This window comes from Pantherophis guttatus, chromosome 1 (genome assembly GCF_059756535.1).
Source record: "Pantherophis guttatus breed Tessera chromosome 1, ASM5975653v1, whole genome shotgun sequence".
NCBI lineage: Eukaryota > Metazoa > Chordata > Lepidosauria > Squamata > Colubridae > Pantherophis > Pantherophis guttatus.
Genome location: NC_142063.1, coordinates 171,829,795 through 171,848,486, shown reverse-complemented (window position 1 = coordinate 171,848,486; position 18,692 = coordinate 171,829,795). Strand labels below are relative to the sequence as shown.

Genomic DNA, 18,692 nt, shown 5'->3' with positions numbered 1-18,692 from the left:
TAGGCAGGGAACATTTCTGGATTGTTGGGAGCAGAAGCAAATACAAATTGAAAAGAAGTTTCTGACGTTATATTCATATCAAATTTAAATTGCTTTAATAATTATTTCTCTTCCTAAGAAATCCTGGATGCTGCTGCATATCTGTCAAGGTTAGACTACTAAACTCTGATAGAGAATTTAAAACATTCCACAAAGCAAAAATTGTAGGGATTTTCAGAGGGAGGAAACTGGGTGGTTAAATAGTACAGATAGTCCTTGACTTATAACCACAACTGAGACCAGAATTTCCATTGCTAAGCAAGACAGTAGTTAAGTGAGTCATGCCCAATTTTACAACTTTTTTTGCCATGGTTGTTAAGAAGATCACTGCAGATGTTAAGTGACTCATGTGGTCATTAAGTGAATCCAGCTTTCCCTATTGACTTTGCTTGTCAGAAGCCAAATGGGAATGTTGCTAATGGTGATCACATGACCATTTGCTGCAAGCATTGTAAATATATTTTGTTTGCCAAGCTCTCAAATTTTGATTACATGATTGTAGGGATACTGCAATGGTTGTAAGTGTCGGACCGGTCATAAATCACTTATTTCAGTGCCATTGTAACTTTAAATGGTTGCTAAATGAATGGTTCTAAATCAAGGACTATCTGTATAAAACAATTTCAGATTACAATGCAAGCTTTCATCATAACTAGCATTCTTCTTCCAACAAGCAATTGGGGGTAAGTTTCAATCCTGGATTGCAAAAATGATTAAAGCATGAGGCTAGAAACCAGGAGACCATATGCTCTAGTTTTGCTTTAGGCATGAAGCCTGCAGAGCCGGTCACTCTCTCTCTCAGTCCTAGGAAGAAGGTAAGAGCAAACCCTAAACGCTTCGCTAAAAAAACCTGCAGGGACTTGTCCAGACAGTCACCATGAGTCAGAAAGTTACTCTAAGGCAGTGGTTCTCAACCTGTGATCTGCAGACCCCTGGGGGGGCTGTGATGTCATCACAGGGGGTCCACGAAGGCTTCATGCCGTCTAGTGCTTTAAATCTTGGTGGTCTGTGGCCACGATCTGTGACCACAAAAGGTATTTAAAAGAGGTCTGTGGTGAAGAAAAGGTTGAGAACCACTGCTCTAAGGCATTTATCTTTCTAATTATCTATCTGCCTGCCTCTACTATTCCAAGGGCATCTGCAAGGTGCTGATAAATCAGCCAGCATATTGGCCATGACTGCATGATGCATGTCAAAAAGGAGTGGGGTATTGATTAAATGTTTTGGCTGCCATCTTGATTTTTTTGACCCATTCAGAATTTATACACAGCTGCCCTCTATTGCTTAAAATGTCTGGAAACACGTGGCCCACTTTGGAGCTTTTGTCATAATCGCTCCCTTCCCCCCTACAACGAGGTGTTCAATTTCTTTCCGTGTTTCTCCAGTGTGGACTCCAGGCTCTTAAATAATTATAGCACCAACAATCTAGGCAAACTCTTAAATTCCTGCTGCCTCCAATATGCACTCACATTTACCGGTACTTCTTACATGTTTGCTTGACAAGCTACAGGATCATCATTCAAGAGAAAATAGGGGAGGGAAAAACAATCACAAAAGGTAGAGCTACCAGATCTGGGTTGCAAACATCTCAGTGATTGCAAAAAGCAGAAAATACATAGAGAAAACTCTATCTTTTTGTTGCCTTCTGCTGGTGATCTTGATTTTTGCAGTCCATGTCTAGCAAGAAGCAGAGAGTCTTTTAAGAATGTAAATGAAAATAAAATAAACCCAGAGCTAAGCTATATATACAATAGGCAAAATCCATGTACCAAATACACTGTTGTTCAGTTACTATAGCAACATGGAAAACAAAATGAAAGAAGGAAAGCTTCTTATGAACAATATTTTCTTTTCTTTTTTTTATGACAAACGAAACATGGTCTCTTGAAATCTGGGAGATGAACGTGCAGTGATGCTCAATCTCAATCCACACCTTAACATGCTCACCTGATATTCTGTATCATAACTAGGCAGAAGAATCCGGCCTTCTCTCCACTCCTCCCCTTGATCTTCCCTGATGATCCACAGTGGTTTGTTTTCATGCGTTGCCTCCCGCCACACCTGCAGCATAGTCCCAGTCCCTCCAGAGACCTGGTACCAAAACATCAGGCACACAGCACTCCTGGGCAAGAAGACAGTGGGACTGATCAGCCGAGCATGTTGTCCTTCTCTTCTTGCGCTGCTTTGCAACCTCAAATAACTCTTGCCATCTGCTGAAGAAGATTAATCCTAATTAGAATTTGCAATAGATATGGCAATCTATGGTTATTAGCTCTAGCTAATGAGAAATTCAACCATGAATAGCAAGAAAGTACATGGTTCATAATTTCAGCATGATGTAGAAAAAGAGGTCACTCATTTCCTGTCCTTCTCCACACTGCTATAACATGAGGAGAAAACTTAACACTTAAATGTCAGATGAAGGAAGCATGCATTTTAAATAAAGCATTGGGTATTCTCCAAAAATTACTGTGTTTAGACTATTAGAAGAAGAAACTGCTTCCGCAGGAACCTGCTTACTCATTAAGATATCCTAGAAAAACTTATTTTTGCATCCTACTTTATTTAATTATTCATTTCTTAGTGATAGCACCAGATTTAGGATTTTCTTCATTTGGGACCTTCCTTTTGGCTCTTAGCCTTTTGCAGATGTTTAAGACCATCTCATTTCAAAGTCATTTTTTCTAAAAAGAAGAATAATGTTAATTTTGGAAGACCTACAACTCATTCTCCACTCCTCCAACCCCCATATTTCAGTCTATTGAACTGCCCGGTATCATTTGATCTTGGCACTATAGAAATACCTGTAACAAAAGAAAATATTTTTGTGTTTGTCCCTAATCATTTTAGTTTTTTTCTTCTATATCATTTACATACTTTTGCATTTACTTTCATTTAATTCTAATCAGGGGTGGGCTTCAAAAATTTTAGCAAGGGGTTCTCTGCCTGGTTACTGGGTGGGCGTGGCCATGGTGGGAGTGGCCTAGTCAGTCTCCTGCACCACGGCCGGGGGGGGGGGGGGGGCATTTTTGCCCTTCCCTGGCTCTGGAGGTTTTCTTCGAGCCTCCGGGAGGGCAAAAATGCCTTCCTGAACTTCTGGTAGGCCCATTTTTTGCTCTCCCCGAGCCTCCGTGTGCGCCCTGCACTTACCTGCATCCAAAACGGGCCATGTGGGGACTCCTAGGAGGGGCGGGGTGGAGTGGGTGGGGCCAGTCAGGAGTGGGATTTGGGGGTTCTCCAAACTGCACAGAATCTTAGCTAGAGATTCTCCCGAACCTCTGCGAACCCCCAGCAGCCCACCCTTGACTCTAACCCTAACATAATCTTGTATTTCAGTATTCTCTCAATACCACATTGAAAGTTTACTGCTAAAAAGTGGTCTATCAATTAATGAAAACATTACACATAAAAGAGATAATAGACAATAATTCCTCCAAAACTACCAATGCATATGCTGGCTTGATCATTGATGCCATGCAAAGCATCTTTACTGACTTCTTGCTTGGGAATAAGGCCACTATGAAGCCTTCTTGCTTATTCATTGCTGAATCACAAGCATATTTTCATGGGATTTACACATTGGGAAAATTTCATCTGGTAAATATTTGCTTCTCATATGCATATCTTTAAAAAATATGCTATTAATTTTCTACAGAGAGAAGTTTAATCATGTGTGTAAGCCTATGACAGTTAATATATTTGTAGAATATTGATAATGGAGTATACACTAAAGACTGAATCCCAGGCATATTTTCATAGGAAAATGCCCCAATGTGTACAACAGGTTGCACTATTTAGATCATACTTATACGAGAGAAAATATTTGAGAAATGATAGCCCTGTACCTGAAGAATGAACCAAAGAAAATAATATGGAGCTGTGCAGCCCTTCAGATATGAAACCGAAAAAGTACCTCAGAGCATGTGGGGACATGAATGTGACTCTTCTTTCTCAAAGGCCTTCAGACAAATTTGTTGCACATCCCTACTAAACTATACACAAATCCTTGTTAGGAAGTCTAATTTTATGAAGAGAGGCACCCACCAGATGGGTAGAAAGATAGGACATTGTCCTGGCTGAGACAGAGAAGTAAGGTGGCTATCTATTTCACCAACAGCCATAAACACAAAAACCTCCTGATCAAGACACTTGAAAAGCTAAAGACAAATGATTGACATAATTAGGACAAGTGAAAGTGCTATAATTGGCAAAGAAAATTTACTCTGTAATCATGACATTATCAGTGCGTGTGCATGTGCATGCACATGTTCATATTTCTGTCTTTTATTTGCTACTCTGTTTTTAAGGTAGACACTTGTGAGCACTTGCTCGTCATTCACTATGCTGACATTACAACCAGTGGAGAGAGGTTCCCCCAGCCACCACTTAATAAGCAATAAATACTTCACAATCTGGACTAGCAGAAAATTTAACTGATGGTTCTGCTCCTGCTTCCTCCTCCTCTTTATATTTGCAAAGATTAATCCTCAACTTCAAATAGCAAGATGAAGCTGCTATTGGGGATCTAAGCAAAATAATTCAAACCTAGTAACAGATGCCAACAGCAAAGGTGACTAATTTGAGTTGAAAAAAAAATTCAGTCTCTCGGGGCCCTTCCCAACTTTTACCTACCTAAGTAGAGCAGAAACATGCCCTAGCAACATTTTTTTCTTCCAAGCCCACATGACATTGCTTTCATCTTGTTCTCAGACCTTGACTGTTACAAGCTTAAGATGCCCTTAGCTATACCAGTATTAAAAATAAAAAATAAAAAAGTATTTTCTCCTTATCTGTTCCCAAGGTTAGAATCAAAACACACAAAATCTATTGGACTTTGCTAGTCATTATTTTGAAAGGAAGTAAGGAAATACAGTGACCTGAAACAGAGGTAACAGAAGCAGGATAAGAATCAGCAGTGAGGTCTGCAAATTTGATACAGGTATCATTTTCGGTCAATTCAAAAATGGATGGACTGCACCAACTCAGTAATGGAGAAAGACCCTCCAGTAGCATTGTGGAAGTTAGGAATGTGTGTGTTATCTGTGATTTGTTTCTCCAAACACTCTACCACCTCTTCAATAGGCCGAAATTAGAGTAATGGAGAGTAAATAGCTATATGTTTGGTTGCCCTGAGGCAAATACTCAACCTTCCAACCCCAAATCCATGTTAATAAAAGTGGACTAGTTTTGGGATTTTAGTTTTTAAACAATGGTTAGAGTGGGAAGAAAAAAAGAAATCTGGGTTGGTTTGCTGATGCTTTAGAGTGACAGTAAGCTTTCACATTATCCAGTACAAACAGCCTGGTAATAATGCAAACCCTAAAACAAAATTAATGGAAGAGAATAGCTTCTAGATGTTTGCCCTGTACAGGCAGGAGAAAGAGAATATTGTTTTCACTATAAATAGAACTTACATTTGATACTCAGCACTCACTGGAACTATTTCATAATGGCTTTATAGCTTTGCTACAATAAACCTACTTATCTGAGGGTTTGTGTTTTTGGGCAGGCAGTCTTGAACTTTTTACCTTGCTGTTGAAGGAAGCCTGACAGTTACTGTATTGTGTATGAATGCTGTATCCACCTATGTCATGCTAATGTTGATCTCAGGATGTATTTAACAAACCAAAAAGCTATTCGTGTGGATTTTGTTGCTACTTTATAGGAAGAGTACTGACTTATGTGTTTTATTTATTAATGTAATCAATGTATATAGGCACTCACTCACCACACAATTCAGTACAATGTACATAATTAATAAACTGTAATAAATTTAATTAAAACACATAATAAAAGAAGGCATAAAATGTAGACCAAGCCAGAAAATACTATATAACATGTAAAGTGCTGAGAAAAACCGATCCAATGGTCATTCCATGCACAAACCCAATGCTGAAGAAAAAAAAAACAAGCCTTAATGCCTTTCAAAAAAACCAGACAGGGTCAGAGTCAGCTGGATTTCAGGGAGGAGGCTGTTACGAAGGCAGGAGCAGCAACAGAGAAGGCCTGTCTCCTAACTCCTGCCAGAGAGCAATGCCCAAGCAAGGAGACCTGGAACATAGCAAACCTGTCAGAACTTGCTGGATGGGCAGAAATAATCAAAATAGAGTCCTAAGCCTGGCCCTGTGTTGCTTTACCGATAATCTGCTAGTACATTTAATTAATTGTTGGTATTATTAGCAGAGTAGTACTAGCAGATGTTTCTTTTGTTTTGCTGTGGTAATGTTGCTGAATGCTACTCATGCAATGCCAGCTCCCATTTTGCAGCTTACAAAATGTATACTTTTGAAAACATTTAAAGAAATCTCCTGTCATGACAGCAGTTAGGTTAGTATACTTGGGAGGTGTTAACGACCAGCTAATTTAAAAAATAAAAAAACCTGATGAGATGATTGCCCTATATCTGGGGTGTCAAACTCGATTTCATTGAGGGCTACATCAGGGTTGTTTGACTTCGGGGGGGGGGTTGAGTGGGTGTGGCTGGGGTGGGCATGGCCAGAGTGGGCATGACCAGCTCGACATCCTGTAGCCCTCTGCCAGGGAAAATGTAGCCCGGGAAAATGGGCTCCGTTTTCACTGGCAGAGAGCTGCAGGAGGCTGTCACAGCCAAAAACGGAGCCTGGGAGGGCCGTGTGTGGCCCTCGTGAGCTTCATTTTTTCTGGCAGAGGCACACAGGCCAGTCCTTCACTGTTTCCAGGGTGGCCTTGTGGGCCAGATCTAAGCACCCTGCGGGCCAGATGTGGCCCGCGGGCTTTGAGTTTGACACCCCTGTCCTATATGCTTAATGCAGCATTTCTGAGTGAGAACAGAATTCTCTGTTCTATTGACTACTCAAAGTATTCTTTGCAATGTCTTTTAATCAACTCTCTTTTACCATTCTTTCTGCAATTATTATTATTTATTATTGGCTGGTATTAGTACAATCTACTCCCATTGAATTCTCATTATTTTCTATAGATAGAACACTTGGAACATTTCAAGTTCTTTTACATGAGAGGATATTCACTGTTTTTTTGTGTGTGTGTTCCGTCAAAGCACAACCAAACTGAAGGTTCCAATGGAACGATCTATGTAAGCTGCTTTGTTTTGAATAAAAAACAAACCAAATCTTCACTTTGTGCAAAACTCCAATTGTAAGCCTACTTTCTTATTGCAAGGGCAATTCACAATATTTCTAATTTAATAATATGGCTCAAAGATTGTAGAATTCCTTGTGACTGATTTAATTAGGTCACAAGGAATTGCAAATCAGCTTTCCCCCCAGAAAGCTAGGAAATTCAAGATTCATACAGTTTATTTGTTTTATTTAAATATGTATATCAATATACCTGGAAGGTCCACTTAGGCCAACATATCTAACCCCATGCTAAGTGCAAGAATCCAAATTAAAGTTCCCAATTCTACATCCCAACTCCAGTAGAAAAGAATACACTGAAAAACAGTCCACGCAATCCAAGTGACAACCCAGTCTCCCAAAAGAAGAGCTGCATAAGAACATTATTCAAACAGGTACAAGGGCACTGCAGCAACCAGGGATGAAATGCTACTGGTTCAGGCCAGTTCATCCGAACCGGTAGTAAAAAAAGCTACTGGTTTGCCAAACAGATAGTAAAAAAATGCTTTAAAAAGTAAAAAAAAAAAAGTTCTGACGATAACGCATCGCTCAGCTGATTTTCGGAACTTTTTTTTTCTTTTTAAGCATTTTTTTTACTACCGGTTCTCCGGAACCAGTAATTTAAAATGCTTTAAAAAGTTTTTTAAAAAAGCAGGAAATCCAAAAGCGTGAGTTTGGTGCGGACTGTGTGCATGTGTGTGCGACATGCATCTGGCATGAGCTGCGCATGTGTGCATGTCGTGCATGGGGAGAGAACCGGTGGTGACCAGTGGAGGATTTCATCACTGGCAGCAACCCAGAACACCAGAAAAAGGAAAAGGACTGCCTCCCAACAAAATGGATATTGACACAACTTTATCAAAAAGTATTAGACCACTCAACCCACTACAGCACAATCAACACAAGCTATGAAGGGATAACACTACCATACTTTAAAAATATCTCAGAAACAGAAAGAGATTCCATGTGCATTACAATCATGCAGCATCATGGCATCACCACAGGACACAAAGCAACTAAAGTGCTGTAAAACATCTTAAGTAAACAAAAAGACCCATAGAAATAAACCACATTTACACGCCATTCAAGGGACAATAAAAAAGCTAGGAAGGAAATAGAAAGACCAGAACACATCCTCTCCAGCAGCCTACACCCAGATAAATAGGGATTAATACCAGCAAGCAGAAAACAAGCAAGCAGAAAACAATACCCTAACAGGGAGCAAATTCCACATTTGCTAGGACTGATGATGTTAACTGGTTTGGTAATGAAATCTGAAAGCAAACCACCAAGGTCAGAGAACACCCAGAACTCCATTAAGTATCTCTGAGAAACTTCAACAGAATTTCCAGGTCATTTCACAAAGCAAAAGTATTTATTTATTTTTATTTATTTATATATCAAACTTCTTAATTGCCCATCTCCCTCAGAGAAGGATTCTACGTAAATATACAAATAACTCAGATCTTGGGCAAAGGCAAATTCTTTGAACATAAACATTCATTTTCACTTGTCAATCAAGTCATTTTAAGGTCTTGTATTTCACTGGCACTTTTACACCCTCTACATAATAGGGGCTCACATGACTGAATATTCCTCTAAACGTACATATACCAAATCCCACTGCAAAAAGCAAACCAAGCCTAAATACCCACAACAATCTAGATATTAGTGAAGGAAGTTCATTTTTCACGTTCAAGGAACATTTAAATCTAAACTGCCACCGTGTATTGTACACTGATACGATAAAGAGATATTTAAAAATACACCAGAAAGGAGTGAAAATTCCTCAATTTTCCTGGGTAACTGTCTGTATTATCCAAACACTAAAAGATGCTTCCAAGGTTTACTGAACTTTACATATACCATACTAGAAACAAGACAATACAAATATGGGTGTCCTGGAAGCCTGTTGAAAAGAGTAAGAGTCATTGTAGTATACGCAACCAGCCATATCCTGGATTGTAGCTATTTCCACTAACAAACAACAGCATTCTTACTAAATTAGTACTGAACCCTGGAAAGCTATTAGACACCATAAATATTTCCTTATCTTAAATGACCTGATATATGTTCTAGTGGCCAAATTCAAAATGGTGACAGCTATTTTTATGTAATGTTATCTTTTTAAATATCTGAAAATTATTGTGTTAGCCTTTCTGTTTTTATTTGCTTTATAAGACAATATTTAACTTCTTCAAACTATCCTTTACAGGAATATCCTATGTTTTAAATGCTATTGTATCTCTCCAGTTATCTCAATTATTCATTTACTTTGCTTGTCTATGGTGAATTTGGGACAAGCCTAGCAGCGAAGACTTTATATCTTCCTGCAATTATTGCCTAGTGTGCAGAAATGTATAGTGAAGATGCTGAAGGGTCTAGAATTTCTAAGTAGTCTACATCCATTCAGCAAATTATATTTTCAGCGAAACTCACCTGGATAGTACCACAAAAAACTATGTGGAAAAACATTTATTCATCTAAATGTTCTACATTCTGCTAAATGATCTATTAAATGTACAGTGCTTAAACTGGACTCATTTCAAGATGAAAGTGATGCCACATAACTATACCTACTTGAGTTAGCCGGATACCTCACACTGGCCTTTCTATCACCCTGCTTTCCATAATTCCCTGCCTTCAAAAGTGAGTGACAGCCACAGTGATGAGATCTCAGTTTCTAAGAAGTAGATTTTTCAAAAGCACAATTGCTCCTGGGCACTTATCTTCTGTTGAAATTAATAGATGTCAAGTTCTCAAGTGTCACTCTGGCATCAAAATCGCCACATTCACACAACCCATATAATAATGCAGACCTCTTCATTAAAAACATATAATCACAGTGTCTCTGGATTTAAAGGAAGTATATCAAGAGCACCAAGTCAAATTTGTCCAGACAATCTGCTATTTTTCTGACTTTCCTGCCAATATGGCCAATACGAGAAAAACATTTTAAAGTATAGAGCACAACACTGACTTGAAAGCATCACTGGAGGTAGAAATCAGCAGCCAGGGCTGGACTTATCTGACCTTGTGAACCTCTGGATATCTATCCAACCATACTGACCTCTATCAGCCAGCCTGTTTTAATAAAGCAGGTGCCCTCTCTTTGCACAGAGACACACATCAGAATTGAGCTCTGGCTCATTAAAAATCAAATACAGCTTTTAAGCATAGTGGAAATTTAATATGCAACCAACCAACAATAAACATACAATTAAACTGAAATATTTAAGTTATTTTTTTAAAAAAAATACCTGTGAAAATTAGTTTGAGCCTGTCATTAAAAAGAAAGTCCCATGGTACTTATTCCTAAGGCCGGATATTTTTTATAGTTTGTAAAAATATTTCTCCCATAGAAAGAACAGAGAGAAAGGTCTCCCCCAGGGATTGTAATACAAGGGAAGATTATACTGGATGACCCAACTATAAAAAAATGGAAGAGGGATTTTTCCCCCCAATCCACTTTCCCAACATAATGCACCATTTCAAAAATAGTATTCTTATGTAAAATATCCCCAAATAAAATATTCCTTATTCACTGTAGTTTTGTTTTTCTATGCTGTTTCTAGTTCAAGAATACCATTTTGATGCTCAATGTCCAAAATTAGACATAGCTTTCAAGATTATATTCTACATTATGTAAAGCCATAAAAAACTGGCAGCTTTATTTTGATGCCTTTCCCAACAAATTCCAGCTAATTAAGTCCTATAAAGTAAGAGAATTGAAAATGACTAGCTGCTGGGCAATTCATCTCCCCACTTTAGGGAGTGGGGCAGTGATTGGAACTGACATATATAGGGCAAGTGGCAAAGAAGCAAGAAAGACCTCATTCAGTCTCTCTCATCATTTTCTGGATGCTGCAATGAGAAGGGGAAAAAAAAACCACGGGGATTGTGTTAAAGATAAAAGATACCCATTAAAACCATTACAGAATATTGCAAACATGGCCCCCTTTCCCCCAAATAAAATTCTGCTCTCCTTTCTTTTTTCTCGTTACAAGCCTGGAGAGAACTACATGGAAAAACAGTGGTGAGGAGAATTGATGGCTCTGAAACCAAATGTTAATGAAGCAGGCAAACACTGGAAAAGAAATAGAGTGGGTGACTAGAAACCAGGGAAAAGGAAGGGTGCCTGTGTCTTCTAACACTCCTCTTCTAACACATTACTGATCATACCCACAGATCACCTGACTTCAATTCCAAACTAATAAATGGCAAAATATTAGAAATTTTACACATCTTGAAACTTTGGTGAAATGGGGTCAGTTTAAGAAGGTCATCACATCTCATGACTACTTAAGCCTGTCTCATTCATGGGCTCGGAGAGGAGATGAAGACAGGACAGCATGACCAGGAAGAGAGGCCACAAGAGCCAAGGGCAAGTGGAGACAGGGCCTAAGTAAACAGTAATGGGTACACCAGATGGCTTTGGGGATAATCACCATTTCTTCCCCAGAAAAGCAGCATCAGTGGGAGTTTACCAGAGCCAGACTGCTGTCCATTGCTTTTCCACATGGATAGATATAATGTTAGTGCCCCTTCATCAAACCCAGAAAAAGGAGAAGGCTGACTGGGGGATATACTAACATTTTTTTTTAAAAAAAATTATCTATTGAGAGATGTTTGTTACTTTATGTTGCTATCAAACATCCCTTTAACATATAGCAATGCAGTCCCCTCTGCATCTGGATTTCTTTGTTCCCGCTCTGTGGCTGTTAGATGCGGCAAGAAGAGTTTGAAACTGGCAACATGCCTATCATAGAGAGAAAAGGGGCTCTGAAATAAGCAGTCTTAATCAGAAATGGAGAGAATACCTTATATGAATGAAGGCAAATATGTGTCACAGGATAATGATGTGAGATCAAATGTGGGTCAGTCACTGGGACCAGAGATAGAAGACCTTATAGTCTCACTTAGACCATCTTCTTCTGTTCACCAGAAGGATTTGTGGGCATCTCAAGTGTCATTAACATATAATATCGAAACTTATTCTTTGGGCAGCCCATTAAGAGCTATTGGCACACAGCCAAATCTTGCTTGTCATGCTGAGGTACTGAATACTTTCGGAGAGATTATAAAGGAGGCAGCAGGCATTACCTATCTTTATGTGAATTTAGAATGATTCAGTGGCTCATGCTAATGGATGAAGGAATATAATGAAGGCCTGGTGGCCAAATAAGCAAGATCCACTGAAGACTGATTGGCTCTGCCAGGAATTTATATTTTTTGATGTTGTTAATTGGAAAGGAAGCAATCAGTACCAAAGAAAAGGAGCCATTCAAAATGTGTGGAAAAATAAAAATCTCTTAGGCACTGAACCGCTTGAGGAAGGAGTTTTAGCAGAAGGTTCTGATCAATGTCTTTAGGATCAGTAGCATTATTAACTCCCTCACCAGCTCTTTGATTTAAGGAAAAGGATCTGTTCTTAGTAAAGAGACAGGAGATAAAGCTTGAGCTGAACTGGCATCAAATGTTCAAAAGGGTGACCCTGAGGGATCAGTTCTGGCATTTCTGCTTCCTGCTGCCGCCTTTGGAGTGCCTACTTTGCATGGAGATTTATGAGAGCATCTGGATTCAACTGAGCTAGGACAATAAGAACATGCAAATCACTGTTGCTCACCAAACAACAACATAACTTAAGTTTCTTGATAAATTATGAGTTGATCTTCCTAAGCAGCATTCTGGGAAGCCAAACAATTTGGCCAACACAGATATCTGTTTTCTGCCAATGAGATGTCCTTGGCAACATTTACCATAGCATGAGTAAGACATTTCTGTCATTCAAACAATGCACTGGTGTGATAACTTATCTCTCAAAGTCATAATGTGTAGATCTGGCCTCTGCAATACCCAGCAAGGAAAATGGATGCAGCAGCAGAGATGGCACCATCTCCACCTACATAAAGCAAATTGAGATGCTCTCTGTTTAAGCAACCATTTTTTAACAGTGGGCCAATATGGGTTTTAAATCCCATCAGACAGAAAAAGGGAGACAATCAACAATGTCTGAAAAAGATTCCCTAAACCTTAACCTCAATTTTCCTCCTTAACACTAAGGAAAGCTAAAAAAAGTTCAGATTTACTAATAGAGGAAACCATTGACTGAAGGTATAAAAAGCTTATTTAGTTGGCTAACCTAAATCTAGGGAGCTGAGGTGGCGCAGTGGTTAGAGTGCAGTACTGCAGCTACTTCAGCTGACTGCTAGTTCAGCAGATCAGTGGATCAAATCTCACCGGCTCAAGGTTGACTCAGCCTTCTATCCTTCCGAGGTGGGTAAAATGAGGACTCAGATTGTTGGGGGAAATATGCTATTTAGTATACTGTCTTTGGTGTAAGCCGCCCAGAGTCCTCAGAGAGTGGGCGGCATAGAAATATGAATAATAAACCTGAGCCAATGCTTTTAACTTGCTTCTAATCTGCTTCTATGAGAGTCTTCTTACTTTGCAGTAGTCTTGTTTGGGTAATGCTGACTCAGTCTTTCATAAATGTAATATTTAAAGCCAGATGGGCATCTTGTCTCACAGGGAACTTTCCCAATCAGATTACCTGTTAATTTACTTGCCAAGTCACTGCCATTTTATTTTCTAAATAAAAAATCTATATATCAGCCAAATCAATGGAGACTTAAAACATTGTGGTCTGCATAAAGTCAAGCTTTTAATCGAATTTGGGGAAACCAATAAGATGATCACTGGCCTATCATCTCTTTTAATTATGCCTGATTTTCATGAAAGGCACTGTAACTACAGCTACTTCCAGGTTGAACTGAAGATAGTCTGCTGAATACCTTGAACAATCTCCCTCACTGCCTATGCCTTGAAGTGCACTAGATATGAATCTGAATTATATGCATTCTGGTATTGCTGACAGATTTTTCCCCCTTCCCATAAAGTAGAGAAGTTTTTTATTCTGGCCAACAGAAGGTCATTAATTCTTTTAACAAAGTCTCACTCTCCCTGACTGTCTTCAAACTTCAAAGGTATGCTTTGTTTGATGAAGTTTCATACAAAATACTTAAAGGCAATCAGCCCCTCCCCCTATGATTAGACAAAGCAGGAAATGGCCATATTGCTCCACTTCATGTTTCTTTAAGTACTTTTCTGGCACCTTTAATAACTGGATGAGGCTTTTGCATGTGCACTGCATATGCATAGAAGTTTGTCCCAACTTTTTCAGTTCCTGGAACTGACTTGATATTTATTTGCCATCAAATTAAGGGAACTATTTATGTCAACCTAATGAAGAGAAGGTAGGGGCAACATGACAGTTGTCTTCTGATACTTGGAGGGCTCTCACAGAGAAGGAATTGTCAACTTATTCTCCAAAGCACCTGAAGGTAGGATAAGAAATAATGGGTGGAAGCTCATCAAAGAGAGATCCAACCTAGAAGTTTCATGACAGTGAGAACAATTAACCATTGGAAAAGCTTGCATCCTGTTCTACTCTACTCTACTCTACTCTACTCTACTCTACTCTACTGTTTATTTGTAGTGATACTTGGATTTCTTTCCCTGATGACCTGTCCCTAACCTGATCCTTCAGTTCTTCCAATGATGCATTCATTGCTACCATAACTGATTTCATTCACCTTGCTGCTGCTCATCCTTGCCGGTTTTCTTCCAAATTTCTCAGCATCAGAGCCTTCTTCAGAAAGGGAGACAGCAATAGCACTTATACTTATATACCACTTCCCAGTGCTTTACAGCCCTCTCTAAGCAGTTTACAGAGACAGCTTATTGCCCCCAACAATTTGGGTCCTCATTTTACCCACCTTGGAAGGATGGAAGGCTGTCAACCTTGAGCCTGATGAGATTTGAACTGCCAAATTGCAGGCAGCTGGCAGACAGCAGAAGTAGCCTACAGTACTGCACTCTAACCACTGCACCCCTGTGGCTCATCATATCTGGATCTTCACATCATGTGTCCTAATCCTGGAACTATTGCCAAATTTATTTTGCATCACTACTATGTTGCAAAGTACCTCATTAAGATGAAGTGGTCACCTTGCACACCACAAGAAAGAAAAGTTTTCAGCTTTCTGTTCAAACCTGAAGAGATTCTTCTATACTTTCTCAAAGCATTGAAAACTGCCTGGATGAGAAGAACTGAGATGAAATGCAAACTGATTGGGAGATATTAAACTGACTAGTGTGATTATGATTTGGAAAATTAAGAAGGGAGAAACAACTGGACAAAATCTACACAGCAAGGAAAAACCTGGCCTGACCATGCATACGGCATTCATCAACTGATTCTAAGCATTCGTTTTGCAATGTTCCTAGATCAATATTAGAAATGTGAGCCAGGAAATTTAATTCCAATTCAGATGGATAATCTAGGTGATGTTAAACAAGCCATTGAGTTGTTTATCCTATCTGCTCACATTCAACTTTGTGCATTGCAACATATACACACAGCATCTACCTTCTTAGGTTTGTATCATTGCATACATTATTTGTGAAATAATATATGCAAGATAACTTGAAATAGGGATTTGCAGAAATTTAAATCACAAGTGGGAAAAATTCTTAAGATCCAGTGTGGTTCGAACTATCAGTGGCATCTTATAGAACTATGATGGCGAACCTATGGCATGCAGCATCCTCTCTGATGGCACATGAGCTGCCACCACAGTTCAGCTGTCCTACGCATGTGCCTCCCACTGGCCAGCTGGTCTTTGGGTGTCTGCCATGCATGCGCGGGATGTGTGCGGGGGCGGGGGGAATGTGCGGGGGCCATGTGTTCATGTGCGGGGGCTGCACATGCATGCGCGGGGACCACACCCATTGCATTTTGGGGATTCGAGTGTGCGCACTTTGGGCACTCAGTCCGGAAAAGGTTAGCCATCACTGCTATGGAAGATACCTCTTTTCCTGTTCCCGTATAGTGGCCACGCAAGGAGAATATATATTTGAATTCAGGAGCTGTTATTTCTAAAAACCAAAAGGCGATCATGCAAGACCAGGAAAAGGTACATTTTCTTTAAGGTGCCAGTAAGAAGATTAGAGAATATGCCCTTGCCAGATCTGAAGCATCTCTCCTGCTTTAGATCCAAATACTTGCATACTTCTACTCTGAAACATTTAAAGTGCTTTATAAAATGCTAATAATAATAGTACATATTGTGATTGTTGTTACTGTTCTTGTTGTTATGATTACCATTTCAAAAAAGTATAAGAGACCACTTTATATTAAATACTTCTAGCACAATGTAGCACAAATAATAGGGTTTTGTGGGATTTCAAAAAAGTTATTTTTCAAAATTCACTCTGTGATCAGAAACTTATTCTTCTACTGACTGAGCAGATGCTTTACCACTGGTCTATGGCCCTTTCCCAAGCCACCAGTACCCTATATTTATATTAACATATACTTTTTTCTCATCATTTTTCAATAAATCCTGTATAAATTATATATATGGTTTTATGATCCCATAATGTTTCCCCCATGATTCACTGATCCCATACAGAATTCTGTATCCCTCTTCATCAGGAGAAGATCTGAATTCTGAGAAAATGACAACATAACCCATCCAGTTAATTCAGACATAAACTCTACCTAGACTCACTACCAGATAATCTGTATAAAATTGTAGGCTAAATCCTAATTATTGACATAGCATGAAGATATTTCACTGCAGGAGCACAGAAATCTGTTTGCATGTGAAAATCCATGGGAGAGGAAAAATCCCTCCTGGCATGAAAACTGGAGTTGTACATTCCATTACTCTGGAGAATAGCTCATGTCCTAATGGATATGGGTGTGTAGTAAGAGAGACAAATTGCTCTGGGTTTGCTTTTACCAAGAGAGCTCCCTGCAGTTGTAATGGGACTTTCAGAGGGATGCAGGGATGGGATTCAGCCAGTTCGGACTGGTTCGGGTGAACCAGATGTTCATTTTAATCTGGTTCGCCGAACGGGTAGTTGCAAGGACTGGCTGACCCTGCCTCCCCCCTGCCCCCCTCCCAGAAGTCTCCATGCGGCCGATTTTGGATGCCAGGTAAGTGCAGGGCCTGCACGGAGGCTCTGGGAGGGCGAAAAACAGGCCTACCAGAAGTACTGGAAGTCCAGAAATGGGCCTTCTGGCTTCTAGAGGGCCTCCGGAGCCCGGGGTAGGCCATTCTCGCCCTCCTGGAGGCTTGAGGAAAGCCTTCAGAGCCTGGGGAGGGTGAAAATGCTCCCCCCATAGTGCAGAAAGCCGACTAGGTCACGCCCCCATGGCCATGCCCACCCAGCAACCGGTCAAAGAACCGGTTGCTAAATTTTTTCAATTCCACCCTTGGAGAGATAATCTTTGAGGCACAAGAAATATGGGGCTAAAAAAGGAAACATGAAGCTGATGGAAAGACTATCTTGGAAAAAATGGAGTGAAGAAAGTATATAATTTAGAGAGTCTTCCAATGCAAGGAGGGAAAGAGCTATGAAGAAAAAGAAAGAAGAGGACACAGGGGGAAAAAAAGCTTCCTTGCATGGACTTTAATGATCTCCTACTGGAACGCAAATATTTATCTTGCCTCATTTTGCTAGAGCCTGCTCTTCCTTTTTATGACTCTAATTCATTGTCTGTGTTTCCACATGTCTTCTTAGAGGTACAACCCATTGCCTTTATGGGAGCATTTTATTGAGCATCCACAGACTTTACAATTTAACTTGGAAAGGCTTGAAATACTACAAAGAAACGTATGCCCTGATCATCAACTCAAAACAGATTTTTGTTTTTTGTTTCTCAATATCTTGGGAGGGGGAAACGTTGCTAAATAGGACGGCATTATGCCAGGACAGATGGGCAGGCCCACTCGCAGTCACCACTACCAGTTCCCCGAACCAGTACAAACCAGTTGAATACCACCTCTGTTGATGACAGTATCTAACCATTTCATCCTCACCCTCACCCTCCACCTTCCTATTCTCCTTTTGCCTTCAATCTTTCCCAACATCAGGTTTTTTCTCCCAATGAGTCCTCTCTTCTCATTTAGTGGCCAAAGTATTTGAGCTTCAGCTTCAGTTTGAAATCAATACAGTTTTCTTTTGAGTAATAAGACTACACTGCATCTCTCTTTCCTGGGAGCATTTCATCACATTGTGCCTATGCTATGCCTAGGACGTTTCTTTTTTCTTCACATTATCAATTTTCTAGTCTATCTTGAGAAGCAAGAAGCAAGTTGTCTAAATTACTAGGAAATACAAACCCAAAAGTCATATAGGCTATCAAGTCCTACCTCTTGCTCAGAACAGGAATGCAAATTAAAATATTCTAAAAAAAAATATCTCTGGCCCGCACCATTGTTTCTACTGCTTTCCACAAAAGGCCTGAGTTTTGAAGTACAAGGTTTCCTCTGAGCATATATATATATTAAGTGAATACTCATGTCCTCCTCATATCATTAAGGGTGCCGATGCAATTCATTTTTCATGCACGCCTAAACTCAAGCACTTCTATTTAGAATCTGTGCTATCTGTCATTCTTTTATGACTATAATATCCATTGAGAAAAATAATACTTATGCCTTTTTTATTGTTGTTTTTTAAGTG

The 18,692-nt window shown here is 39.6% G+C and overlaps 1 protein-coding gene across 4 annotated transcripts in view; it reads right to left on the bottom strand.

Moving 5' to 3' along the window:
- NRP2 (neuropilin 2) overlaps positions 1–18,692 on the bottom strand; it is a 207,191-nt gene that overhangs the window by 46,639 nt on the left and 141,860 nt on the right. For 2 of the 4 annotated variants that reach the window (XM_034431468.2, XM_034431461.3), the window contains exon 13: positions 1,987–2,249. In XM_034431468.2, the coding sequence (XP_034287359.2) occupies positions 1,987–2,249 (263 nt within the window). Of the gene's footprint in view, positions 1–1,986; positions 2,253–18,692 lie in introns of all 4 variants that reach the window. The other 2 variants (XM_034431452.3, XM_034431465.3) reach the window with 1 other exon arrangement.